The 26,196-nt window shown below is 27.3% G+C and overlaps 5 protein-coding genes and 1 long non-coding RNA gene across 10 annotated transcripts; 5 read left to right on the top strand and 1 right to left on the bottom strand.

The window, feature by feature from the left end:
• Nucleotides 1-714: 714 nt before the first annotated feature.
• LOC117209025 (zinc finger protein 853-like) lies at nt 715-5,259 on the top strand. The gene is made up of 3 exons (XM_033450593.1): nt 715-1,046; nt 1,237-1,620; nt 1,696-5,259. Exons 1-3 carry the CDS (start codon nt 906-908, stop codon nt 3,340-3,342), a joined length of 2,172 nt encoding a protein of 723 aa, XP_033306484.1. The 5' UTR covers nt 715-905; the 3' UTR covers nt 3,343-5,259.
• An 836-nt stretch (nt 5,260-6,095) lies between these two features.
• LOC117209029 (F-box/LRR-repeat protein 12) lies at nt 6,096-9,915 on the top strand. Of its 3 annotated transcripts, none has more exons than XM_033450600.1 (8): nt 6,096-6,290; nt 7,233-7,439; nt 7,521-7,782; nt 7,867-7,989; nt 8,381-8,542; nt 8,621-8,815; nt 8,902-9,092; nt 9,164-9,915. In XM_033450600.1, the coding sequence occupies exons 2-8, from the start codon at nt 7,246-7,248 to the stop codon at nt 9,339-9,341; spliced, it is 1,305 nt and encodes a 434-aa protein (XP_033306491.1). In that variant the 5' UTR covers nt 6,096-6,290; nt 7,233-7,245; the 3' UTR covers nt 9,342-9,915. The 3 variants fall into 3 exon arrangements, with proteins under 3 accessions (XP_033306491.1, XP_033306492.1, XP_033306490.1); XM_033450599.1 differs by lacking the exon at nt 6,096-6,290 and adding an exon at nt 6,926-6,993; XM_033450601.1 differs by lacking the exons at nt 6,096-6,290; nt 8,902-9,092 and adding an exon at nt 6,797-6,993 and having other exon boundaries at nt 9,164-9,412.
• Nucleotides 9,916-10,359: 444 nt separating this feature from the next.
• Nucleotides 10,360-12,817, top strand: LOC117209030 (mitochondrial-processing peptidase subunit beta-like). Its single transcript, XM_033450603.1, has 8 exons — nt 10,360-10,849; nt 10,911-11,082; nt 11,154-11,310; nt 11,408-11,619; nt 11,692-11,835; nt 11,903-12,048; nt 12,118-12,321; nt 12,384-12,817. The coding sequence occupies exons 1-8, from the start codon at nt 10,652-10,654 to the stop codon at nt 12,522-12,524; spliced, it is 1,374 nt and encodes a 457-aa protein (XP_033306494.1). The 5' UTR covers nt 10,360-10,651; the 3' UTR covers nt 12,525-12,817.
• A 657-nt stretch (nt 12,818-13,474) lies between these two features.
• Nucleotides 13,475-20,156, top strand: LOC117209024 (inner nuclear membrane protein Man1). 2 transcript variants are annotated; one of them, XM_033450592.1, is made up of 12 exons: nt 13,475-14,026; nt 14,321-14,661; nt 14,701-15,033; nt 15,121-15,223; nt 15,498-15,709; nt 16,436-16,650; nt 16,729-16,857; nt 16,953-17,082; nt 17,429-17,705; nt 17,891-18,112; nt 18,175-18,359; nt 18,660-20,156. In XM_033450592.1, the coding sequence occupies exons 1-12, from the start codon at nt 13,860-13,862 to the stop codon at nt 18,785-18,787; spliced, it is 2,442 nt and encodes an 813-aa protein (XP_033306483.1). In that variant the 5' UTR covers nt 13,475-13,859; the 3' UTR covers nt 18,788-20,156. The 2 variants fall into 2 exon arrangements, with proteins under 2 accessions (XP_033306483.1, XP_033306482.1); XM_033450591.1 differs by having other exon boundaries at nt 14,321-15,033.
• Nucleotides 20,157-20,641: 485 nt separating this feature from the next.
• On the bottom strand, nt 20,642-21,869 carry LOC117209043. Its single transcript, XR_004487836.1, has 3 exons — nt 21,559-21,869; nt 21,170-21,268; nt 20,642-21,029 (listed from the first exon to the last, which is right to left on the bottom strand). It is a non-coding gene; the product is annotated as an uncharacterized LOC117209043 (long non-coding RNA).
• Nucleotides 21,870-22,238: 369 nt separating this feature from the next.
• Nucleotides 22,239-23,849, top strand: LOC117209037 (60S ribosomal protein L9). Of its 2 annotated transcripts, XM_033450619.1 has the most exons (4): nt 22,239-22,305; nt 22,973-23,111; nt 23,306-23,633; nt 23,720-23,849. In XM_033450619.1, exons 2-4 carry the CDS (start codon nt 22,974-22,976, stop codon nt 23,824-23,826), a joined length of 573 nt encoding a protein of 190 aa, XP_033306510.1. In that variant the 5' UTR covers nt 22,239-22,305; nt 22,973; the 3' UTR covers nt 23,827-23,849. The 2 variants fall into 2 exon arrangements, with proteins under 2 accessions (XP_033306510.1, XP_033306509.1); XM_033450618.1 differs by lacking the exon at nt 22,239-22,305 and having other exon boundaries at nt 22,951-23,111.
• Nucleotides 23,850-26,196: the final 2,347 nt, after the last annotated feature.

Below are 26,196 nucleotides of genomic sequence, written 5' to 3'. Positions count from 1 at the left end.
ATCTTTTTAACTATATATAACGATAAAAAGATTTTAAAATATAATACAAACAAGCTTTTTTCAATATTTATTATTTTGTATTTTAGATGAACTATTGCATCAAGTAAACAAAGCACAAACATATAGGTATATAGTTATAATATTCTACTTCATACGAGATGGTAAACATTCTTTACTTATTATTTTATACACAATATCCTTTATTTTCTACTTATTTTGTATTTCAGATGAATTATTGTGTCAAATCATGTGTCAAATTGTAAGTAAAAATATATATGGATATATAGTCATAATATTTTATTGCTAAAATATAAAAAAATACTCTTTACTTATTGTTTCATTTTATTTCTTACATATCGTATTTATGTTATATTTTTTATATAAATAATACATATCCATATCATATTTGTGTTGTATTTATATTCTTAACTTTTCTTTATCATTTCATGTATTATATTAACACTCAAATTTCAAACAATTTAAGACTACAAGTGTATGATAAATATAAATACGAGCACTCTAAAATGAACATTTATTGTATTTTATTGTACAGCCATCATAAAATCACACGCAAGACAATTTGTAATGATATACATTATAATTAAAAATTATCATATGTTTTTAAATTTGTGTATGTTTATACACGTTTTAGTTAGGAATTTAAATTTTTAGCGCGTTTTATTATACTTCGTTGTCGCTATAATCACACAAGCTGCAAATGGCCACGGGTACAATTCACGTAGTCTCAGAAATGCGATATCAAATAGAATCGTATTTTATATGCAAAATAGGATCGTCAATGATGATAGGGGAACAGTGATCATTGTTACGTGTGTATTCCTTCGGAAATAAAGCTGTCCGCGATTTTTTTAAGGTCGCGTTATTTAGTTTTCCGCGGGAAAACAATGTCTGGATATCGAAGAGTGAATTATTACGAACTGTGCAGATTGTGTACTAGCAGCGAAGGAACCAAAATGAATATTTTCCGGGAAGAAGGACGTAGATTGCAACTTCAAACAAAGATTCAGACGTACTTGCCTATACAAGTGAGATTTTTGTACACTTTCATTTTGACCCAGACATGGTTTTGAAAAATTTCAATTGATAAAACAGATAATTTCTTATTGATATATCTATATGGTCATTGTAATTCTTTCTTTATTTAATAATATAATCTGATTAGGTATGAAAGGATATGGATGGTTTATATAATTAGTATTTAATTTGAACTTTAAGGTTTTGGAGGAAGATTCCTTGCCAAAAATTGTTTGCCACGAATGTGTAAAGAAATTAGAAAATTTTATTGAATTCAGAGAAACAGTTGTGAGCGCAGAGGGTATGTTAGAATCTTATTTTACTTCACTGCGGTTCTCAGAAGATTTTCTAAAGGAGGGTAAGGTTTATGTGAAAAGCACAGAAAAGGACAGACCTACAACCCCTGAGAATGAAGTGTTAAAGGGAATAGAGAAAGTAACAACAACGACTGGAAATCAAATAGTTAATAATGAGCAGCAAATGCAGCATCAACAACCTGTTGTTGTTAGTAATATAAATGCCTCGAATATTCAAATTATCAGTGGAGTCCAAGCAAGAGTTCAACAATACAAATGTGCCATGCAGGTTTGTTAACAGAGAAAATATTAAAAATTATTTTTATGTGATACTATTACTAATTTATATTAATATTTATCTTAGATGCAAGCAGGAGGTATGGCAGCTGCTGTTGTAGAAGCAACAGCAGAAACCCATTATAGCTATCAGCAACAAACTTCGCAGCAAGTATCTCCTCAACAATCAAATGAAGCACACAATCAAATTAACGATCAACAAACTACGACCTCACAAATTCAACAAGTGCAAAATCAAATTCAAAATCATGGTCAAATAAATCAACAAATACAATCTCAAAGACAAATTTCTCAGTCACAAAATCAACCACAAGTTGGTCAGCAGCAGCAGCAGCAGCAACAACAACAACAAAATCAGACACAAATAACACAACAGATTCAGCAGTTACAAAGACAACAAAGAGAGTTTGAAAAACAACATAGACAGCTTCAACAAATTGAAAAACAGGTGCAAATTGCTACACAACAGGAGTTTCCAATTAAGCAGGAACCTCAAGGACAGGTAGTACATCAAAATAATAATATCATTTTGAAGGCAGAACCTGAATCTAAGCAAAATCAACAAATCATTCAGAAAGTACAGTCTGAAACTCAAAAAGATGAAAGTGGAACACAAAATGTACAGGGTTATACTGTACAAGCTACACCAGAAGTATTTTTAAATTTAGGATTTAAAGAAACACCTTTGGTTGCACAAACTGTACGGGATGAGCCAAAAGAATTTAAAGATTATACAAAGTCAGAAGATACAATATCTCGCAACTCGATCGGACAAATTTCTGAATTCTTAAGAATCAAATCAGGGCCTGAACCAACATCTTTAATTACTGTAAATCCTCAAGTTATTTCACAAACTCATAGGAATGCCATTTGCAAAGAGTGTGGCAAAATTTTCACTACCATAAATCAATTGAACACTCATAGTTGCTCTGTTCAGAGCCTTTTAAATGAAACTTCTGATAATAGTAGTAACAAAGAAGATCCTTTACAAAGTAATAGTAATTCATTTAGTTGTGATGTTTGTGGTAAGCCATTCAAACGAAAAGAACATCTTTATCAACACAGGAAACTACATACCGGTGAACGTCCTTATGTGTGCACTACGTGTTCAAAGGCATTTAGTCGCAAAGAACATTTAGTTAGACACTCTGTATCTCACACAGGTGAAAAAATGCACGAATGTGAAATGTGTGGTAAAAGCTTTTCTAGAAAAGACAATCTTCACAAACATCGTAAAACGCATGGTGTATCGGGTCCATATATTTGTGAAACCTGTGGGAAGTCATTTGTGGTGAAGCATTATTATTTAATGCATTTAACAACTCATGCTTCAACTATTGGAGATGGTGTAAATTGTCAGGATCCTTTACCATACAAATGTGATATTTGTCACAAAGCATTCTCTGTAAAACAATATCTTACAACTCACAAACTTAGGCATAGATCAAAGTATAATAATAATTCTTCTCAGAATACTGCAAATGGTGATCAACAGCAGCAACAGCAACAACAGCAACAAACACAACAGTCAAATGCTACCAGTAATATAAATATGGTAACAAGTAATGTTACTAACTCTGGGAATCTAAATAATAGCAATGGTCAGTCTAATAATGGATCAACAGTTGAAATGCAGAGTGTCATTGAAAGAAATGAGCAACCAAATGGTTCATTCAATAACCAGTATCATAATAATGTACAAGAGTTTCAATGAGATAAGGGGAAGCGTGTCTATTATGTTCTCTTGCCAAATGATAACAAGATTGTTGTTATGTGAGCAAGAGAACTTTTATGACGCGCTAAAATATTTTCTTAAACTATACCTGCTGTTACTCGAGAAGAAAATTTTTTGTACTTTAATAAGGCAAGAAGATGGATTTAAATACTATTATTTTAAACATATTAAAAGTTAAATAACTTATCATTTATATTATACTAATAATCAATCGGTCAGAAAGTAGAATCTTCAGTGGCTTATGAGCTTAACTTAAAGTAAATTGTATATATTTTGCCAGTAAAGTATTACATGTATGAAATGCATGCTATGTTTTGTATGAATGCACACTGTTATTTAATGTTCGAAAAAATCGTGTGTTAAAAAATTTATGTGTGCGTAGATAGTCATGAGGTTGTTCCAATACCTGATTAGAGATATATTTTCAATTCCATTAGCTTGAAATGAAGATATTAAATCAATATCTAATCAGAATTTTAGTTGCTTATACTAATAGAATTAGCATAGAAATATGTATAACATTTTTGTTGTATAATTTCTCATCGATAGTTAATGATGTAATCAATATTTAGATTTTTTTATTATAAACAATCAAATCAATTTTATAAAAATATTATTGTTTATATTTTGCTTTGTGCAATATCTTTTCTAGTTATATATATGTTATATACATAATTATTAGAATCAATGAAATAATTTTGTATGTAAACTTAGAATGCAAAACAAAATCTAAGACCAAAGAAATTTATATTATATACATATAAATTGGATAAATAATAGGAAAATAAATGTAAGGTAAATTCAGGTATGATCTACCTGATTAGCTCTGTTACAGTTAAGATTTTGGTTAAGTATGCATACAATATATACATATATTGTATAGCACTATAATACATACAACGACCTTAAAGTCGTTGTTTTCTAACAAATGAGAGCGTGCCATACAGTAAACTTTGGAAATAAGTATATTGGAAATTATAATTGTCTAAAATTCTTGCTAAATTTCCAGCATATATTGACCAAAATCAAGAAGAATGAAGAGAATTTATATTTCTTAAGCCACATTACTTCCATTGTATCTGTCTATATAATTAGCATACATTATTACTTAATTTATGTTACCTTTCCATTTCTTTCTTTTTTCTTTCTTATAATTTGTCTCTTACATAATAAGATCAAACAGGGGGCAACTATATCTTCAAATAAAAGTTCCCAGTATATATTATTAATATTTCATCCATATACTTATTAAATTTTGTACTTTTGCACAATAATAGTGGGTTACCAAAAATGTATAATTTGCTCCAAATCGTTGTTTATAGTGATATTTAATTTATCTGCACCATTTTCTTCACTCTGTTTGATGTAACAAGTATTAGTGAAGAAGATTTGATCGCACAATTTTCTACCATATTTTTTACAGAGTATATTGATGCGTATTATTTACTGAAAATAAACAAAAATCTTCATTTAAATGTGAGCACAGAATTCGTGATTGAACATAACAATAACAGAATTTTGTTGTTGCATAATAAACGTCTTAAGATACAAATGAACTTTCTACAGTACAAAAGATTTATTTTAATTACTGGTCAGACTTTATTTTATTATAAAGTCTTGTATATATATATATGTATATCAAAGCAGAAGTAATGAATTTAAGACTGTGTTTCTATATCAGCTAGTGCTAGATGTACATTCAAAGTACATAGATTTATAGTAATGACATTGTATATAACATGGTCCAGTGAGTAAGACGAAAAATTGTTAGTGCACTGTTCCTAAGGAAAATGGTATTTTCCACAAAGCAGAAAATACCTCTTTATTCATACTGAAGTATTGTAAAGTAGATATTAAATCCAAAGAAAAAGAGATACAGTGCTTTTATTAATTGCATACTTTGTGCCTAATTATTGAAGTCATGAGAATCATTTGTTTTGCAGATCTATTTATAAAAACAAATAAAATTGATAATCTTTGATTTTAAGTAGCCCCCTGCTCTATGTGCAACTTGCAACAAAATGACATTACTTGTTCAGATATGATTATTTTTGAAATTTATACTGTTAATTTTTATATTTTACATTGTATATATTTTCAAACTAATATTATATTTAAATATATTATAATATATTAAAAAGATACTAGTATATTATTCACTCCAGTCTTCCCATATAAATTTAAATTAAATTTCGTGATTTTTATTTCTATTTACAGGGACATTACGATTTTTAAGTTAATAAATTAAAACGTTGAATATGCACAATGTAATTTTAATCCTGCGCGCTATTTTAAGTTATGTAAATTAATACATAGATCTACAAAGTATAGTCTAAGTTATGTATATAAAACACAGAAACAATAAAGAAAAAGCGCTATTTATTAAATAATTATTTTTAAGATTTCATTATTTAAGAAAATAATAAGAATGCTGTATATTATCTGTTCTAGAACTAGTTCAAATAAAAGAGCATTAGAAGTTGTTAAGTAACACTGAAAAATATGGAATAAGTTAAAAAAAATATTAATTCGATATTTAAGAAAGTCGCTTTTTTTTCATTCGTAACGTAGGATTTGGAAAAAGCATTTTAAGTCATACTAAATGCTTTCTATAATTTTTCCGATCCGTATGAATTGCATATAAAATTTCAATTATACGTTTTAATATTTCATCATATATTTTTTTGCAAATTTGTTTTCAATTTGTTCTTACATAAAAAAACATCTTTATAATAAACTAAGGTCAAGTTTATAAGAAGTTGTTTAGTTTGATCAGAAAAGTGTGTGTGTGCAGTCATCATTTTGTATATACATATACTTTTCAACAAATTAAACAAATTAAGTGCATTATGTTAAGACAATTAGTTTTTATGACGATATCTTTTCGAGTATAATCATTTTTATTTAAAATTGCATGTAATAATCTGGTAAGTATCAATAATATAGTGACAGTATTTCAAACGTAAGGTTATGTTGTTACTTGTTGATTTGTGACAATAGTACAACAATTTGTGTGATTTGTTTATAAAAAGAAAGTATTCCATTGATACGAATTAAAGTCCTGAAAGTAAAATTTCGTAGCATATGTAAAGTTTTGTCATAACATTATGGTGAACGAATTTCTCAATTTGATTAAGCATCATTTACTCTGATTTGATGTTTACAAAATGTTTTTGATCTAAAATGAATATTTTTCATATTGTATATCCAATATGCAATTTGGCAACATTTTGTTTTAACAAATAAAATTCTATATACTGTTATAAAATAACATATTTCTGTAATTATTCATAATTTTTTTTGTAATAAAAAATTGTTTTAAGTTTTTGAATATATTAACTTTTATTTATAAAATATGTAAAAAAGTCATGTAGGATCACTGATCATAGTGGCGTATGGTTGGCAGAAATTTTATCACTATTTCTGGGTTTCAGCCAAAGAAACAGAGCTTATTCAGCAGTCAGAATTAGACTGTTTTGTGAACAAAACTTTCTTTGTGTTTTTACGTCAATTTCAATTTGAAAACAGAAAACAATTTCAATTTTTTAAAATTGTTAAAAAGATGCAAGAAGAATTAGAACCATTAGAAGATCAAGTGTTTCCGATACATAATCGTTCAATTTGTTTTATGTACATATATATTTATTTATATTTATAAATTATTTTGAATAAAGCGTATATACAGCTTGACCAATTTGGATTATATGATGACTATGCGAAAAATACAAATCTTCTTTATTTGTTTTAGATTAGATTTACTATAAATTAATAGTAGTTATATAGAATATTTAAAAATTTTAAATTTTCATTACTTCAAGTTAAGGTATGTTCAAATTTTATTTTAATATTCTACTTACTATGTTATACAGGTGTAAAAAGAAAATGAAAATGAAACGCAGTAGATCTTTATCTCCTAAAGCATCAAGTAGTGAAGAAGATATGAAACGCATCAAATTTGAAGAAAATGAAAAGGCAAATGATATAATAATACATCCACATATATTAGACTTCTCTGATGATGTTCTATTGAACATATTTAAATATTTGAATCCTAAAGATCTCATGGCAATAAGTTTGTAAGTTTTATTAAACTAAATAAAGAAATATATATATGTATATATATTTCTTCTTTTATTACATGTTATTACTGTTTCTAGATCTTGTCAACGACTAGCTCAAATAGCACAAGATAAAACTTTATGGAGAAGGGTAGATTTTCGAGCAACACCTATATTATTAGATGATTTAAAAGAATATATAAAATTTCTACAGCCTATAACAACAAGTCTTGCTATGCGTGGTGATTTATATTGTGAAAATGATGCAGGACTTAGTCCTTACTTTCTCAACTCAGTTAAAGCTACATGTACTCAACTTAAAGAATTAATTATAGAGGAATATTGTATTAATGCAGACAAGGTAAGTTTAACTATTTTTATTGTTTATCTTGGCAGATGAAATTAAAAAATTCTTTTGTAAATTACATATTTTCTCTATTTACAGATTCAAATTACAGATTTTCCAAGTACCATAGAAAAACTTTCATTAGAAGGCTGCAAAATGGAACATTTGCGTAGTAATAAATCATATTTTTTCAAAATGAATTTCCATATGCCTAATTTAACAGTAAGAATCTCACTTTTCAATTGCACGTATTTTCGAAAACTTTTTAGCATTTATGTACTTAATTACTTTTATTGTATAGATTTTTATTACAAATGAATAACTATAAGTTACAAAATAACTGCTTATATTAATTGAAAATTGAGAAATTCTTTTACTTACTAATTATTTGATGAATTAATTTTTAAATAACTCTTCACAATCTTCTATTCTAACTATCAGTCTAATCTTCTATCCTAGGTATCAGTATTCTAACAATACAAACACAGGTGTGGATTACATATAATTTTGTGTATTATTTTTGTTATTTTTTCCTGCTTTACATTGTTTGAGCTCTTACTAATTTGTACACAATTTATTATTATTCATTTTATAATATTTGCATATTTTTCAGTGTTTAATTTTAAGTAATTGCGAATGGTTTACTCCACATTCATTGTTGGTCATTAGTAAGATGCCAAAGTTAAAGGAATTAAGGCTAAACTCGTGCCATCGCTTAGGCGAATGCGTTGCTTACACTAGTTTAGCTACAAGATTTGGATTCAAAACATTAGAAGTAAATAATCTTATGTATTGTTATTATTAATGTTTAATAAATCATTAAATTAAATGATTAATTGATTATATATTTCAGATTCTTGATTTGCGAGATACAGCACTTGGTGATAGTGAAGTTGGATGTTTTAGTTGTACTAAAACTTTGACACATCTTTATCTGGAATGTCCTTCCAGTTTAAGAAACATGGAATCGCCCGATTCAGAATCTCGACCTTTGCAGAGAGAACCTTTGAATCAACATCCTGTATATGAAGATAGAAATCTTGCACAAGTAGGTATAATGACAACGTGCAAAAAGTAATAGAATTAAATGACATATATACAATTGTTATAATTTGCATCTTTTTCCGCTTTTAGTTCCTGGTCGAAGATGGATTTCGTTGGGAGAATTATATGTTTGGACGATGCCTAATAACAGACAGAGCAATTTGTGCTCTTGGAAGTGATACTTGTGATCGTATAATCAATAATTTGGCAGAAGAAGTTATAGTTGTAGAAGGAGACAAACGAATATTTAATAATCCTCATTTAAAAACATTGGTTGTTAGGTACTATTAGATTAGAAAACTTCTGATTCAAATTTTAACAGTAATAAATGACAATTTTTTATGTATTCCAGAAATTATCCACATGTTACAAACTCAAGTCTCGTACATTTAGCTTTAAATGCATCGAGTCTCGAACATCTGGATGTAAGTGGCACATCTGTTACAAGACAAGGTGTTGAAACTTTTAAGACACAAAGACCGAACGTTAAAATAGTTACCTCTTTTGATGAAACACACACAAGCATTTGAGAAGTACAGTCATTCTGGAGGCTTTGATAACACGATACTTTTATTGTTGTATAAATCTATTTTCCGCAAAAATGAATATAATTGTAAGGATTAGGAGTATAAACAATTTTTTATTTTTCATTAATTTCAATCATAAACAAATTCTATGATGCGGAGCATAGAATAGTATCTCAAGTTTATATTTTAATTTTACAACTTCCATGTGTGTTCAATATATTTATTCGCGCATGTGTTACAATTCCATTATATTGTATATAAATATTTGTGTGCAATCTAATATTATTGCATTTTCTATCTTTAATGTAACAAATCGGATACATTGCTTTGCGTTGATGGTAATAAAATTTCATTATCAAATGAAGGCACTATATATGTATGAAGTATTTTAAATACATTATTCAATGAGAGAGAGAGAGAGAGAAAGCGAGAGAGAGTTATGTGCCGTACTGATAATGCAAAAGAACAAATGGTAGAAACCAAATAAGTTTTTACTTTAATACATCTTTTTAAATTCATACATCGAGTTTGTTCAATTTAAAAAGATCATATATTTAGGATATTTAAAAACTATTGAGAAAACGATTTTTTATTATAAAGATTATTTATTACAAAAAAATAAATAAAAGTTATAGACTACAGGTATGTGATGGTAATGTTTTAAAAAATTATTGATTAAGTAATTCTCGTATGTACATGTGTACAAATTGATTCATTAATAATTATTTATGAACATAATCAAAATTTTGTATATTGATCATCATTTATGAAACATACATTTCTTGTTATTATTTTATATATGTATGTTGTATTATTTTATATTTGAAATTATGTAAGCATTAGAGCCATATACAAAAAACTGTTGTGTTATTGATTTTTATATCGTACAACATCATTCCATTTCTTTTTCATATTGTTAACGATGTCATTGCACGTAATAAAATTTCTATTTCATCAAATTTATAAATTATTTGTTTTCTTATAAATTATAAAGAACAGTAAAAAAATAAGATATTTATGTATATCTTCAATTGTTATCTGCGTAAAACTGCAGTTTCTGTTTAATATAATAACGCGAATTGTTTTGCATGGACAATTCAAAGTAAAAATAATAGCATTTTTAAAATATTTATTCCAGATTCAAGACAGTACTATGTATAAATATATAAAAAGAGTATGTGTTACATTAACTTTTTTAAGTCATTTACAAATATTGACAAAGATAATGCTATGTCAAATTCATTTTTAAGGAATTTGTTTCTATTTCAAGTAAATGTTATAAGACACAGGACTTTAAAGGCATTTCTAGAAAAATGTCTAAAGCTTTAAATACACATTTTGATATAGAAAGCTCAACAGAATCTTGTTATTTGAATAATGGCATGCGTCTTATATGTGAACATAAAAAATCTTTCACTACCACCATAGGATGTTTCATTCCAGCTGGTGCAATGTATGAAACACTGGAAGAACGTGGTAGCGCTATATTTCTAGAACATTTATTTTTCAGAGTAAGTAAAAAATATTATAAAATTTATTAAAATTAATATTAAATTCCTACACTTAACACAGAGGACAAAATGCAGTAACAAAGAAGAAATAGAATGCATGATAGAAGAAATTGGTGGAAAAGTTACAGCTCTTGCTATGAGAGATATATTTCTTTTTTATGGAACAGTGCTTTCATGTAAAATAGATAAACTGATTCAGTTATTTGCGAATGTAATTTTGGATGGAGTAATATGTAAGTTAGTAACATATAAGAGAAAGAACTTTATAAAATATATAATAATATGTTATATCTTGATATTTTAGGTGATAAAGATGTTACACAAGAAAAAATTGTAATTTTAGAAAAACTTTCTGAGATGGAATCAGATCGAGAAAAAATTATAATGGATTATTTACCAACTATTGCATATCAGGATACTGCTCTTGGTATTAGTGTATACCCTGCAACTAACATAGTAAAGTAAGTATGAAAATTCAAAAACAATATTTAATTATAAAAGTTATGTAATAGATGTCGTATATATTTTTAATCATTAATCGTAATGTTACATTTGCAGAAAATTTTCTACAAAAAATTTAATTAAATTTCGTAATCGTTTATTTCAAACATGTTATATGACGATGGTCTGCACTGGATCTATTTATTTAAAAGAATTACAAAGAATTGTTTGTAAACATTTTGGATGTAATATTGAGGATTATAAATCATCATTTGGAGTTTCTAACAAACAACGATTTTGTAAAGATCCAATTGAATATCGATTCACAGGTAAAAAAAACTTTACTACTCTCTCTGATTACTTCATTATATTTTTATATAAATATTTCATGTGCAATTTAGCTGCTGAAATGCGATTAAGAGATGATGATAATGAAATGGGATATGCAGTAATAGGATTTGAAGGATCAAGTTATAGAGAACGTGAAGATTGCATTGCCCTTACTGTAGCTAAAGAAATTGTAGGTTCTTGGGACAAGTCAGATGGTAAGTTAATAATCTATATTTAACTATTGTACAGTTTAATATGTAATATTCATAATAATATTTTTAGGTGGAGCAAATCATAATGCACCATTTATTGCCCACTATGCATACAATACAGACTTATGTTATATGTATAAATCCTTTTTTCATCATTGGGCACAGAGTACTAGTATTTGGGGCTGTTATTTCGTTTGTGACTATTCAACTCTTTTGGTATATCCTAAATATTGCGAAAAAAAAGCTTTATCTTTAACAATTTATATATTTGTAACATTTATATAGTATATGGTTCGTGCATTACAAAAGGAGTGGATGAAATTATGCACAACAATAACCCAGAAAGAAGTATCTCGAGCTGTTCATCAATGCATTACAAAAGATTTACTAATACTAAATGATCCAGTAAATCGTTTCTTTGACATTGTTGAAAACGTGTATAGACATGGATGTTATGAACCTGTTGAACATAGGGTTGTGGAATACGAGGTAGAACACATTGTACTAAATAATTTATATTTTTATTGCAGAATAATATTTTTATATTGCAGAAAGTAACAGCAGATAAAATAAGGGAAGTTTCTCATAAATACATCTATGATCAGAGCCCAGTTGTTATAGCTCTTGGCCGTATTGAAGGTTTTCCCGATTATACTCATGTAAAAAATGGTTTGTATTTACTACGATATTAAGTGATAAAGTAATATACTAATTATCCTTTGAAAAAATATTTATAATCTACAAGTATTTTGTATCATGTGAGTTTCTGGTGACCCAAGCTAGACGTTCCATTTTTGCTAGAAATAAAATCAAAATCACGAAATACCAATTACGATGTATATTTTCAATAATTTTTATAATTTTGTAACTATTTAAGAAATATAACAAAATTAATGCATGTGCGCATGAATCATTGATGATCCAAACTTGAATTCTAACTTAGGTGACGAATTACATAAAATAATATATTAAAGATACAAAAGTATACGAAATATCCAAAGAAAATACTTGTTATAATATTTCTCACAAAAAAGTAGAAGTCAAATTTTTGTCAATGTAGAATACACTTATATATTCTACATTGTTTTCTTTTGCTTGCAGTTCTAATAATACAGTTAATAATATGGTTCTAATAATATATCCAAAATCCAACAGTTGATCTTACATCGCACTTTAGATATATAAGTACACTTTTACAAAACTAATGATTCTGACTTATATTCTAACGCTCGCCGACGACATATTTATTAGGTGGAATAAAGATCTCTATTTAAGTTTCACTTCTCTGGTTACATTTCTAAAAGTATGACATTCCATAAACATCAATTAATATTTATTTATAGTATTATTTTTCTTTTGTCATAATAAAGCCTATGCGTAATTCGCGATTACATGTGCGTTCTATAATTAGCGTATGAGCATTGACATTTCGAAATATGCTGTTCCAAAAATCACAAATCAATGATGTGTATGTAAATCATTGAAAAATTTTCCTGAATTAATAAATTTTCAATATTTTGTCCATTAATCATACGAATAGAAAACTCAATCATTACATTATTATTTAAAATAATTATACAATAAATTGCAAAAAGAAAACAGCTTTAACGTTAAATTGATTTTCAACGAGAGAAATTTGAATGAAAAAAATTATACCAAACCGTGAGTTTCGAGTAAGGTTATCTTGATAAATTTTATTCTATGACTATGGATGACAGGGTTGAGTAGCGTGAAATGGTGTTGAACGAGTATGCGCGTGATCACGACCGTTAGAAAATTGCGCCATTTTTTAGTTGTAACTAAGATCATTTTCTAACATTTTTTGGTATCATGGTGAAATATTCATGATATCCTGAGAAGTGGGACACGTGTGGTTTAGTGATAGTGTGAATTTTCCAATTGCACGACTGCCCTTGGACAAAACTCGTCACTACGCTTCATAGAAGTAGCTAGCAAAAGCTTCGCGCACGAGGCAACATTTTCTACCGGGTTCATTTGAGAAAAGCCGCTTTTTGACTGTAAACAAAATGTCGGTGGATGCCTTGAGCGATGCGGAATTGCGTAGCAAACTGATGGAGTACGGGTATCCAGTGGGCCCGGTAACACAAACCACTAGAAAGATTCTCTTAAAGAAGCTAAAAAATCTCATGGAAACTCGAGGCGGCACAGGGTCACGACATTCATTGGCTGCCAGGTACTTTTAGTTTATTGTATTCTTGCAATTATTTACCATTTATTATTATTATTTAGTATCTTTGCAATATCTCAATGTTTCTTTAAATCATTTGTTTCATTAAATTTTTCTATTATCTTTGATTTAAATGTCGTAATGTAATAATGTCAGTAAACATGGAATATTTTCAGTTTGTAATTACTTTTGTTTACCTTTACTCAATTATTTTTCCAATGAAAGGTTCATGCATTCTTATATAGTTATGCATTATTTGAGATAATGGTTAAGCTTATGAGTTTTATAATAAAATTTTAGGTACAGCAGTGAGGATACAGATGATGACACAAGTACAACGACTAGCAAAAAGAAGAAGACTACAGTGAGTAATAGAAGGCAAACTTTAGCAAATCCTATGCCACCACCAGCAGTAGCAGCATCCTCAGGTGTAAACATATCAAAAAATCCAGTTAAAGATAAAATAACACATCCTGAATTTAAGGATCCTACAGTGCCAGATTATGATAGTTCTTCGCAATTCACAACTCGTACGATAACAAAAACTACAAAAAAATATATGAAAACTAGTAAGACATCAAGTGTAACAGATGGTTTGGAGACTGGTTCAGATTCAGATGTTGTTGAAGAAGTAATTAAACCATATTCCCCATTAATTAAGTCATACTCCCCACCTAAATCATATTCTCCACCTAAATATTTGTCAAGTAGTGGAAAATTTAATGAGCCTAGAACATATGAACATAATGTTTCTGATCAAGATCAAGGTTTAAAACCTTATGATTCAAAATCGAGATCTATTCATACGATAAAAGATAATAAGTATAGTGAACCACTCTTTGATTCTAATATTTCTCCAATACACTCGATCAATGAAGATGTGTGTACGAAATCAGACACAAATCAAAGAGATATTTTGGCAAATTATGAAACACCATTCCTATCAGAATTTACAAGGAGACTTAGTTCAAGGTCTACTAATTTACCATCTTCTTCTTTATCTAGCTTAAAAAGTAAGTCCTTTTAAATTGAAATAATCAGTATACAATATGTATATATTAGAGAGTTTCTATTTCATTATTTTACATATTATTGTTTAGGTCCATCATCGCGTTTTACATCAAATTTACCAGATCTAAAAGAAAAAGATTCAAATGGTCATTTTTCTTCCCTAAGATCGTTATATCCAACATCCAGTTCAAGGTATGTAGATACTTGATGGAATTGATATATTGAGATCAGAATAGAAAACTGTAGGCAAAAATATTATGTATCAATTTATTAATGATTTGTTGTTTAAAATGCTTCTATGAGATATCAAAAAGTCCGAAGTATAATTATATTAATGACTGTTGCCACTTAACGCTTTAATTTACGACCTCGTTATATTGGTTTCATCAACTGTAATTGTATTGTAAATACAATTTGTATTAAGCTATATTTATATTATAGAGTTAAATAAATGTATCTTCTTCAGTTCCAGGCATACAACATCATTCGCCGACAGATCTCGAGATACAGTGAATAGAATGTTTAAACCATCATCTACAAATAGGGAAGATATACGAAATAACCACAATATGGTGTCTGTAATTTTGGTAGTGGTACTTGCTTTATTTTTCGGGATTCTTGCTGTTATATACATGGGACTTGGTGGAAAAGCAGAGACCTTTCCATCACTTTCAACGGGTAGGTATTCAGAATCGTAACAATTAAGTAATACATATGGAGAAATACTTGAAAAAAAATATACAATGCAAATTATATATTTCAACTAACAGCTTGTGGGAAAGTTTTTTAAATAAATTTTATTATTAATAACAAGAATGTTGCAATATACGCGATGTTTTATTATAAATAAAAATTTGTCAATGTATGTGAATAAAATAATTATTAACATTTTAAAGAGTACTATATATAAATTTGTATTGTATAACAATTGCGAGTTCTAAAGACAAGATCTGAACATACAATTCTATTTAAATACATTTCATTAATTTGTTATACAATTTATTCATAATTTCATGAGTATTACAATTAATTCTAATAATTTGTGGATTTTAATCGTTTTACACAAATTTCATCTTTAACATTGAATAATGTATAATCAGTTTCGTAATAGTCTGTTTAAGATATGTATTGTTTTTTTTAACATGTATAATAAAATAATAAGTATTACCAATGTATTAATTTTGATATTTTATTTCCTTTCCCATTATAATGATTTTATCCTATTTCTTTTATATTATTATCATTTGATTAAATTGTTCAAAAAATTCTTCTCTCTTTTAATATGCATGAAATAGATACAAGATATATACGATATCTCTTTTACAAAAATAAAAAGAATATTGTAGAATATATATATTATAATTCTTGATAATTTTGTTTTTAGTCTTATATTTCAATTTGTAGATAGCAACATACCATTATGTTTTGTTGGAGATGACCGTGAAGCGCCTGGAGCTAGCTGTGTAATGAAAGAAAATGTAGATTCTGTATTACAATTGTTGAAGCGACTTCAACCGATTTTAACGAAAAAGGCTGTGTCCATGATATGCGACAATTCCAGTGAAACTCCTTATTTGACCGATTCAGAGATCATGCAAATGTTTACAAATAATAAAGTGGTATGTTGAATTGATTCAAATGGAACATCAAGTATTACATTGTTATATTGTATATACATAAAACAATTTTCTATACAGAGGAGTTTAGAGGTAAAAGAAGATTTGCAAAACGCACAATTACTCGTCATAAAGAATCCTAAATGGGGCATTTCTCTCATAGATATAAGTGACGATAGTGGAAACTCTGGTGACATTTTGGATTCTTTGGTATTGTAAAACAGTTTATCGATCATTCTTTATCTTTCTACTTCCGCGTTTTCTAATGTATATAAATTAAAGAAAAAGGCACCCTTTTGTTACAGGATAAATTATTTTCTACTCGTCTAAGTGGGAAAGTCGGAATGGTGATTATGAATCCTGAGTTGCCGATGCAATGTCTTATCAAGAATAAGCTTTTCACCATATTCTCCTCCCTTCTAATTGTGTCACTTGGTAAATTTTTGACCGACTTATTATGGGAAGAAACTTGTTGAAAATATAGCTCTATAAGGTTCTATAATAACGTGATAATGTTATGTTCTAAAGTATTATATTTTGTTACAAGTTTAGTATTTTAATGCTGTAACTACGTCGTATTAGTAAATTTTCTCTTTGTTATTACTAATAATGTTGGTTTTGCAATTCTATTGTGCATGCTACATCACGAAGCTTAATATGCATGTGTGTGATAATGATAGACTGGAAATATATTGTACTTTATATATATTATAGTAATTCAATTATTATATATTATAATAATTCAGTGCTATATATGAATAATATTGCAATATATTCTCAGGCGTCCTAGCAGCTATAGGGATGCAGAAATTATTCGTTTGGTATATAAGGTATAAGAAAAGTACCGAGAGAGAAGTGTTTAAACTTGTTAGTGACATTATTAACATGGTCGAGATGCACCATCAAAATGCGGCAGTTGCATCATCTGGCGGCACTACGCAAGAAAGTTTTCTTGCCATAAATCATGTACGTGATAATCTTATACCCCCGAAAGATCGAAAAAAGATGGCTGGACTTTGGGAAAAAGCAGTTAAATTTTTGGACGAAAATGAATCCAGGTACAAATCTAGTGAAACATTGTAAATTTGATTAGTATATTACGGATATTCATATAAATTTATATTTCTATGAATACATCAAATTTCCTATAAATGCGTAAAAATCCGTAGTCTCCTTATTATTTTTATTATTTATTTTAGTTAACATGCATTTCTATGTTTTAAATAAAACTACATGATTTCAGAATTCGAAGAGAAGTACAACAGGTTTCAGGGGAAGAATTTCATGTGTGGCGTTGGTTACCTAACAACAGTCTTAACAAATCAAATAGCCAGAATTTTGTTCTAAATAAAAAGTCTAAAGTATGGCAAGGTCAAGCATTTGAAACAATGGAAGGTTCTGTCAATAGTTTGACTTGTTCGCCGACACCCTGCTTGAAGATAAGGCATATGTTTGATGCTGATGTGTAAGTATTTTAATAATATTTCTTCATATTTCTCGTATGTATGAAAACATATATTTTTTTAGAGAGTTTGAAGATGATTGGGAAACAAAGGTACAAGATGCTATTTTAGAGAAATGCGGAGAGGGCGTGAAAATTCTTCATATCCGTATAGATCGTGGTAGTCGAGAAGGTTGTGTATACATGAAGTGTATGTCACAAGAAGATGCAGGGAAAGCTTATAGGGCTTTACATGGATGTTGGTTTGATGGTAAGTATTTACACAATTTTTTAATATAATGTTTCTTAATATATCTATATAGAGTATTGCAAAATATGAGAGGAATATTTATGGGGTCGATTCTAGATATCAAAATGACGTAAAATGTTACTGTACAAAAATGTACAAAAACAATAAATATATTGGTATCAATGAATCAGCTGATCCTTTCTCTTCATCTGACATTAAGATTTTTTATGACACCCTATATATATTTATATCTGTGTGTGTGTATATATTATATTATTTTATATGAATATTATACATATATATAAATATTATCTCTTCCAGGTCATTTAGTAACTGTGAAGTACCTGAGATTGGAGAGATATTACGAAAGATTTCCAGACGCACGTCGTTGTACAACGCCGTTGAAGCCAAGTAATAATCAACGATTATCTATGCAAGCTGATTACTAGTAGAAATGCCATGTGGATGTAAAATGACAAAATACCTCTTTGCTTGTATACATATGAATAACAAGCAGAATTTGAATTTTCGCCGCTGAAATGATTGTTTGCGGACCAGAATTCGTGAGACTTCTATTTTTTGCTCTATAAGAGTATAGAACTTCATACTATCGCGCAGAAATATAGAGTCTGTGAAGAACTCGCAATTGTGTGATAGAATTCTAAGAATCGAATAAGCAAAGACTTTTTTATAAGCATTTTCATTTTGATTTTGTAACGTGTATATTATTATGTTCTATCACCTTTTTTAAGGTAAGAAAGTCGAAAAAGAATACGAGACTCAACGATTATACTATTTATAATACTGCTGTAAAGTAAGTGTGGAGACGTAATTTTCAGCGCTGCATTTTGTAAAAGTTTTTCAAGTAGCAATATACAATGTTGATAATATGTATATCTAAATTTCTGTGCTATGTGATATACTTTCCTTGTGCGTTAAAGAAACATTAATTTGTCGCATAATATTTAATCCTCCCACATATGGCAATAGTTTTTCTCCAAATTATTAACGATGCTTGCACCTTATTAACATTCAATGAATTAGAACAATAATACATTATATTCATTCACAACATTAGTTTATAGTTGAACTTGACAGATATGAATTAATTAAATAGCATATACTTTTTAGACAAATGATACAGGAAACAACTGATTTTGAATTTTTAAAGAGTTGTTTTCTGTTACTCTTACTAATAAATTTATTTATTTTATTTTAGTAGACGAGTATTGTAAAATACAGTTTATTTTAAATTTTGTAATATTATTTTTAGTACTTTCTTTTACGCACGATATCGCATGACGACGTATATTGCTACTTAAAATAATGAATAAATTAAATTTTTGTATTTTGTGTACTTTCTAACGATTTTTGATATCTATATATGTTTCTTAGAAGTGAAGTCTGTGTACAATATCAGACTTCTTTAAATTATTTACCGTTACATTTTTTTCAGAATAAATAATATCACAGAGATATAAATTTATTTAGTTTTTTAACTAAAAGATTTAATGAAAATAATATACTGTCGAAAATAGTACTACAGTACAAACTAAGGTCAATAGAAATCAATATTTTTTTTTAAATATTCAACATAATTTATCTATTGAAAACATTTCACAAATCTCTTTTTTTAATCATGCATTATATTTTGACATGTTAAATTTAACAATGTTTGATATATAAAGAAACTTAGTTATATCAACATTTTATAATCTATACAAATCACAATAATACTAATGAGCAAAATATATGTACAACTTTATTCAATTAATGTGATTTTAACAAATGAGATATACAGAATATTTAAAGATAAAACAAAATAAAACAGCACATAAGAAGTAGTATCTTTAATGAGACATCTACAATTCTAAAGTGCACAAAATTCTTAAAAGAAAAATAGTTTTTGATAACTATAATACAACACAATACATTTAATAATAGTTACATTGTAGTAACAATAAACAATTTCTATTCATAATGATTTCAAGATTATCTGATGTGTGTTTATATTTTATATAATTTAATTTCTGTATATTCACTGTGTAATAATAGTATTACCTCTTAGTTATACATACAAGTTGAATAAGTTTTACCTTTAAGAAAAACTTAGCTCGCCTTAAATTTTTATGTATTAAGAGGAATTTAAAAAAATTTTAATAAACATGAAATTCTACATGATACATATATTGATTGTTACGTACATTTACATCTTAATATTATAATGTTTATTATTGAAACATTGGATTTATTATATATACATATGTTTGTCAGTACAAATATAAAAAATATGCATATTTTTAATATAAATTTTATTTATTTATATTTAATATTTTAAGGAACAACTATATTCTGTTTACCAAAGTTACAAATCAAGTTCTTTCAACAATTAATGAGTTTTCCGAACTTTCTTCAATTTCATGAGTTTACAATTCATAAGCTGTACTATACTTTCATAATACAATATACATTCTTTCCGTTTAGCAATTTGTCTTGTAATCTTGCTATCAACAAATCTTTCTTATCTAATGTTTCATTTGATTGTACAGATGTTTTGTTATCTTTACTAGAGACATACGTGTTTGGCTGTTCTTGTTTAATATCTATATCTGTTATACATTCCTTTATAACAAAATTTATTTGGAGCTCATTATCCATATTTCGGTATCTTTTTAAAAATTTCAATGTTTTCTAGTGGAAGAAATTATACCAATAAAATTTTCAATTAAAAATATTATTCAATAGTCTAAAAATTAAAGTCTACTGTTGTACAACTAAAATTACTTATATGTTTGAACAAAAATAATTTATGAATATTTCTACCAATATACCATTTACTTCAGTATTCAGTGTACTGAACATGGGAAGATCTTCATATTTATTTTCATATATTGTAATTCCCTTTTGCATCGATTGTTTCAAACTTACTCCTTTTAAATAAATATAAATACTTGTAAATAAAATAAATAAAATGTAAATAAATAAATAAAAATACTTCATGATGTATTCTTTGCATCCAAACATGACATCACATATTATTTGATTAAGGAAGAAAAACAAGATAATAATATCACTAATTTTTTATATGAAAAGGAAGAATTGTTTCATTTGTTAGATTTGTAATAAAATAATGTGTGGTGAAAACTAATAGTGAGAAATATAGCGTAATACATATATATGTATACAACAAATATATATCATACATAATGAATTTACTTACAAGAATTTAAAATGTTTACGTATGTTAAGATTTATTCAAAATATTTATTGGTTCCTAGAAATAACCAAAGAACTACATTTTATTTCTTAAACAAAAGTATCGTATATTTTTTACAATGTTTGGCTAATTTTTTCACTTTCAATTTTTGAATGTGATACATATTTCATGCTTTACGTATAATGCAAAATAAGACGCGAAACTAAAATCACGCACAAAATGAATTAATACTGGGACCATCTTCTTCAGTAACATAGTCGGCTATTTCACAGTCAAAAATTTAGCTTTAAGTTTTGACCACGAAAAAGGTAGATCATAGATTGTTTCCTCTTAAAATGTTATTCGAGAATTTTGTTAAAAATTTATAATAATTACTATTTATAAATGAAGAAGTAACGAACGATATCATATCCAAGAATAGTTATTTTATAAAAAGATATATTACACGTGAAAAAAATATTTGACAGCATTAAATTATTTTTTTATCATAGCACAATAGTTATTTTTATATTAAATTAAAAAACATTTCATATTTCTCAATTTGATAGTTTGCATGTAAAATTGCAATTTTGCATAATAAAGGATATTTCGAAAAATTTGAAATACGCCACCTGCAGGGTGAATTGGGATAAATGGTTAGAATAAAACACTATATATATGTTTATCTATATATTTTACTTATTCAAGAACACAACAGACATGCTTTCTCAACGCTTCAGTCCTTTCCGGTTATACTGTAGCGTGTGCGAGGTAATGAAATCTTGGTTAGAAAACATTTTTCACGAAATCCGAAACAATCTAGCAATGCAATCAATGTTGTGACATATTATACGTGTTATTCGATATCGTTTGTCATGTTTGTGCAAGGCTAAGTAATATTTTTGGAAAATGATCGTTTTGATCACAATTGCGTATAACCCTACTTTTCAGTTTTCCTAAACATATCTGCTTTATTAGCAAAACTTTCCTGTAAATATGTTATGATATACTTATGCATTTAAATTGTTTAGTATTGTAATTTTAAAAATGGAGATAGTCATATATTATTTTTTATCTATATAATATTTAAGTCTTTTGACAATTTGACTTGATGTTCCAATACATAATCTACAAATTTTGTATATATTATAAAACAAATACTAGGAAGTATAAATATCAATAATAAAGCATATGTATTATATGTATTTGATTCTGTTTTTGCTTTTATATTATCTTACCAAGCAAAATATGGAACGCATTAAATTAAAGTGAACATTATACATAATTTCCACGTTACATGGAAATGAAACTTGCTTACTCAAATTGTAGTAAACGTTATTCTGTGGTTAAAAATTATGTTAAATAAAAGTTTTGTATAAAAATTTTTAAACATGTTAGAAAGTTCTATGTATTGTAGTTATATATTTATGCATTTCAGGATGAAGCAAATTGTGACCAATCAGACAGTGAAGATACCTGAGGGATTGACTGTTACAGTCAAGTCCCGCTTGGTTACTGTAAAAGGACCAAGGGGTGTTCTTAAACGTTCTTTTAAACACCTTGCACTTGACATTCGTGTAAGTAAAGAGACCTAACTAGTTTAAATAATTGGTAATACAAAAATATTTAAACTTAGATTATATCTGATGATATTTTTGGATTCCCCTTCATTTCTTTAATAAATGATATATCTGTATCTGATGAACACAGTATATTAAATAAGTTATAATATAACTTAGAACTGTTATTCAGTATATTATTTCTTTTGCAGATGGTAAGTCCAAGGTTACTGAAAGTTGAAAAATGGTTTGGAACAAAAAAGGAACTAGCTGCTGTCCGTACAGTCTGTTCTCACATTGAAAACATGCTAAAGGGAGTGACTAAAGGATACCAATACAAAATGAGAGCTGTATATGCTCATTTCCCCATTAACTGTGTTATTACAGAGAATAATACTGTCATTGAAATCCGTAACTTCCTGGGTGAAAAATATATTCGTCGTGTAAAGATGGCACCTGGGGTGACTGTTGCAAATTCAGCTAAACAGAAAGACGAATTAATAATAGAAGGAAATTCTTTAGAAGATGTTTCCCGATCTGGTAAATAGCCATTTGAATTAATACATTTATACAGAAAGAAATCCTTGTTATGAGAAAATTATAATTAATGATTATTTTTATTTCAGCTGCTCTTATACAGCAATCAACGACAGTAAAGAACAAGGACATTAGGAAGTTCTTGGATGGTCTTTATGTGTCAGAAAAAACAACAGTTGTACAAGATGATGAATAAACGTTATTCACAATATGAATGCAGTTTTTATTAATATGTATTTTGTTAATGACCTTTTGTTCATAGAATAAACATACTATTTTTTATGGAATATAGAAATTTTGTTAATGCGCTGTAATAAAGTTATATTTTTCATAATAAAATATATTTGCAGACCGACTGTAGACAAGATCAAAAAGTATTTACAGGATATTTCGTGTATATTTTGTGTAATTAGATATATGTTTGAGAAAATAGTATGTAGATAGATATGTAAAGCAATAATTTTAAGTAATTAAGGAGAGGGAAGCTAATGGCACGTAGGTAAGCTTGGTAAAAATTCTAAGGTTAGGAAGTCAATGACCATTCTGAATCAAATCTCATTGTGATAGTGTAGTATAGCATCCTGATAATAGAGGTCTATTAATGGTTATTTGATTGTATACATACATATTAAATTTGACATCATAATGAATGATATAACAATTTAATATACAATATAGCGATTAAGTAATGCAATCATTTATAAAAGAAAATTAGATAAATCTCTTTGGATATTATTGTCGTAATGATCTATATAACAAATAATTTTAGATAGAAGCTAAAGATGATAGTCATTGATAAATAGAGTATAATTTATCAATTCTTAAATATGAAGATATCAAAATTTATGATAAAATATGTCTTCCAATTATTACTATCTTCGAATACCATTGTAATTAAAAAAAAAGCACATTGCAATGATACTTTTTAATCAAGAAATTATCTTTGTATTTTTCTTTGATGAGATTATTTAAAATCTATTCTTTGTGACGTGAGAAAACTTTATACTGATGGTACATTACTTTGTCCCTTTTTTCTTACAGTGTCAGAGTAATTAATAAACGATTATATACTCGTAAATATTATATTTTCTGACAATTTTTTGACAAGTTTGTCTTTTCCATTTTCTAATTATAGTTATTCGAATGAAACGAAATAGTTTCCTCATACATACCAATTTTTTATGTAATCTCCTAAATTTCTAGAAATTGATGATAAACCTACTTTATATGTTAAGACTCGGATACTAACGTTCTTAGATCATTTACATATAACCGATTTGAGTCATATTTAAAAAGTAAATTCATATACATATATCTCTGTTATTGTTAAATCCAAAAATTAATTTATTTAATATTTATATATGGTAGGACTCTTTAACCTTTAACGAACAAATCAAAAGAATCATGAAAATGATATTTAGTGAAGATATTACGTGAATCTTATACACCAAATATTATTATCTCACACTACTGTTGTACTATACTGCTATTAGTAATATGGAGATTAAAGAAAGTCGTGCATTGAATATCTTTTTCAAGGAAACCATCGAGAAGGTTGAAAATAGCGGGAAATTAGGTAATCGAAAAAAATTATCAGAGATATTATTATGTTCATGAAAATTATGTTCATACATTATAATCTTTTAATATTTTCGATATAATAACAGAAATTGTAACTATATTACAATTATATAAATAATTAATTGTAAAATATGTGAGAAATAATAGAAATTTTTGTTGTATATCTGATATTTGATGGTGAATGCTAAAATTTCAGTTGTGAGACAAAAATTTGCACGATCTGAATTGGTAATATAACGGAAACATCATGCACGGCCTCTCAATGGTTGTGTGATCTGAAATCTTTTTGAATAAATGATCAAAACAATAACTATACGATTATTTTTTAGAAAGTTATTATTATGCGAATACTAGACATGCCGTATTCTAAATTCCTTTTCAGGAATAGTCAACAAAAAATTATAATTTAAAAATGTTAAATACAATTGTTGATCAATTTATAAATATTTATGAAATCCTTGATGTTTTTAATAATCAATAATTTCTTGTTTGACATAATTTTGAATTTGTTTGAAACAAATGTCTACGTTAGTCGAAACTTTGAAGTGTTTATGGATAATAAATAGGTGGTACAAAAGAAATGTATACACATTTTTGTGTATGTATGAATGCGCGCGTTTATTCTTGGCGCCATTTTAATTTATGTTTTTAAAATTATATAATTCAATATTAGTAAGAAATAGTTAATGTAAGTAACTAATCAGTAAAAAAGTTAGTGAAATTAAACTTTATTTTTTAAATATTAATTTCAATGGACTTATCAATATATCTATTGTATCCATACAATCTTAAATTCATTAAATCCATTGTATAATTACTATTTACATTAAAGTTAGAGTGTTTTATAGGTAGCATACACACTATTGACAAAGAAAATCATAAAAAAATAAACGAAAGTTTATTATAAACAACTATTCTATTGTCTATATTATTGTCAATATTATTGAGTAATTATATATTTGTAGTATGATAATGCAAGTTTATA

The sequence above is a fragment of the Bombus bifarius genome, unplaced genomic scaffold (assembly GCF_011952205.1).
Source record: "Bombus bifarius isolate JDL3187 unplaced genomic scaffold, Bbif_JDL3187 scf7180000008165, whole genome shotgun sequence".
Lineage (NCBI taxonomy): Eukaryota > Metazoa > Arthropoda > Insecta > Hymenoptera > Apidae > Bombus > Bombus bifarius.
This window is presented reverse-complemented; position numbering and strand designations above follow the sequence as displayed.

Bases quoted from the DNA above. Each gene is read 5' to 3' on its own strand.
- LOC117209025 (XM_033450593.1), top strand. From the start codon at position 906: ATGTCTGGATATCGAAGAGTGAATTATTACGAACTGTGCAGATTGTGT. The intron at 1,047-1,236 runs GTGAGATTTTTG...TTGAACTTTAAG, and splicing joins AGACGTACTTGCCTATACAA to GTTTTGGAGGAAGATTCCTT. The intron at 1,621-1,695 runs GTTTGTTAACAG...TATTTATCTTAG, and splicing joins AATACAAATGTGCCATGCAG to ATGCAAGCAGGAGGTATGGC.
- LOC117209029 (XM_033450599.1), top strand. From the start codon at position 6,926: ATGCAAGAAGAATTAGAACCATTAGAAGATCAAGTGTTTCCGATACAT. The intron at 6,994-7,232 runs GTACATATATAT...TATGTTATACAG, and splicing joins AATCGTTCAATTTGTTTTAT to GTGTAAAAAGAAAATGAAAA. The intron at 9,093-9,163 runs GTACTATTAGAT...TATGTATTCCAG, and splicing joins TTAAAAACATTGGTTGTTAG to AAATTATCCACATGTTACAA.
- LOC117209030 (XM_033450603.1), top strand. From the start codon at position 10,652: ATGTCTAAAGCTTTAAATACACATTTTGATATAGAAAGCTCAACAGAA. The intron at 11,311-11,407 runs GTAAGTATGAAA...TTACATTTGCAG, and splicing joins CCTGCAACTAACATAGTAAA to AAAATTTTCTACAAAAAATT. The intron at 12,049-12,117 runs GTATATCCTAAA...ACATTTATATAG, and splicing joins GTGACTATTCAACTCTTTTG to TATATGGTTCGTGCATTACA.
- LOC117209024 (XM_033450591.1), top strand. From the start codon at position 13,860: ATGTCGGTGGATGCCTTGAGCGATGCGGAATTGCGTAGCAAACTGATG. The intron at 17,706-17,890 runs GTACAAATCTAG...ACATGATTTCAG, and splicing joins TTGGACGAAAATGAATCCAG to AATTCGAAGAGAAGTACAAC. The intron at 18,113-18,174 runs GTAAGTATTTTA...ATATTTTTTTAG, and splicing joins CATATGTTTGATGCTGATGT to AGAGTTTGAAGATGATTGGG.
- LOC117209037 (XM_033450618.1), top strand. From the start codon at position 22,962: ATGCATTTCAGGATGAAGCAAATTGTGACCAATCAGACAGTGAAGATA. The intron at 23,112-23,305 runs GTAAGTAAAGAG...TTTCTTTTGCAG, and splicing joins ACCTTGCACTTGACATTCGT to ATGGTAAGTCCAAGGTTACT. The intron at 23,634-23,719 runs GTAAATAGCCAT...TTTTTATTTCAG, and splicing joins AGAAGATGTTTCCCGATCTG to CTGCTCTTATACAGCAATCA.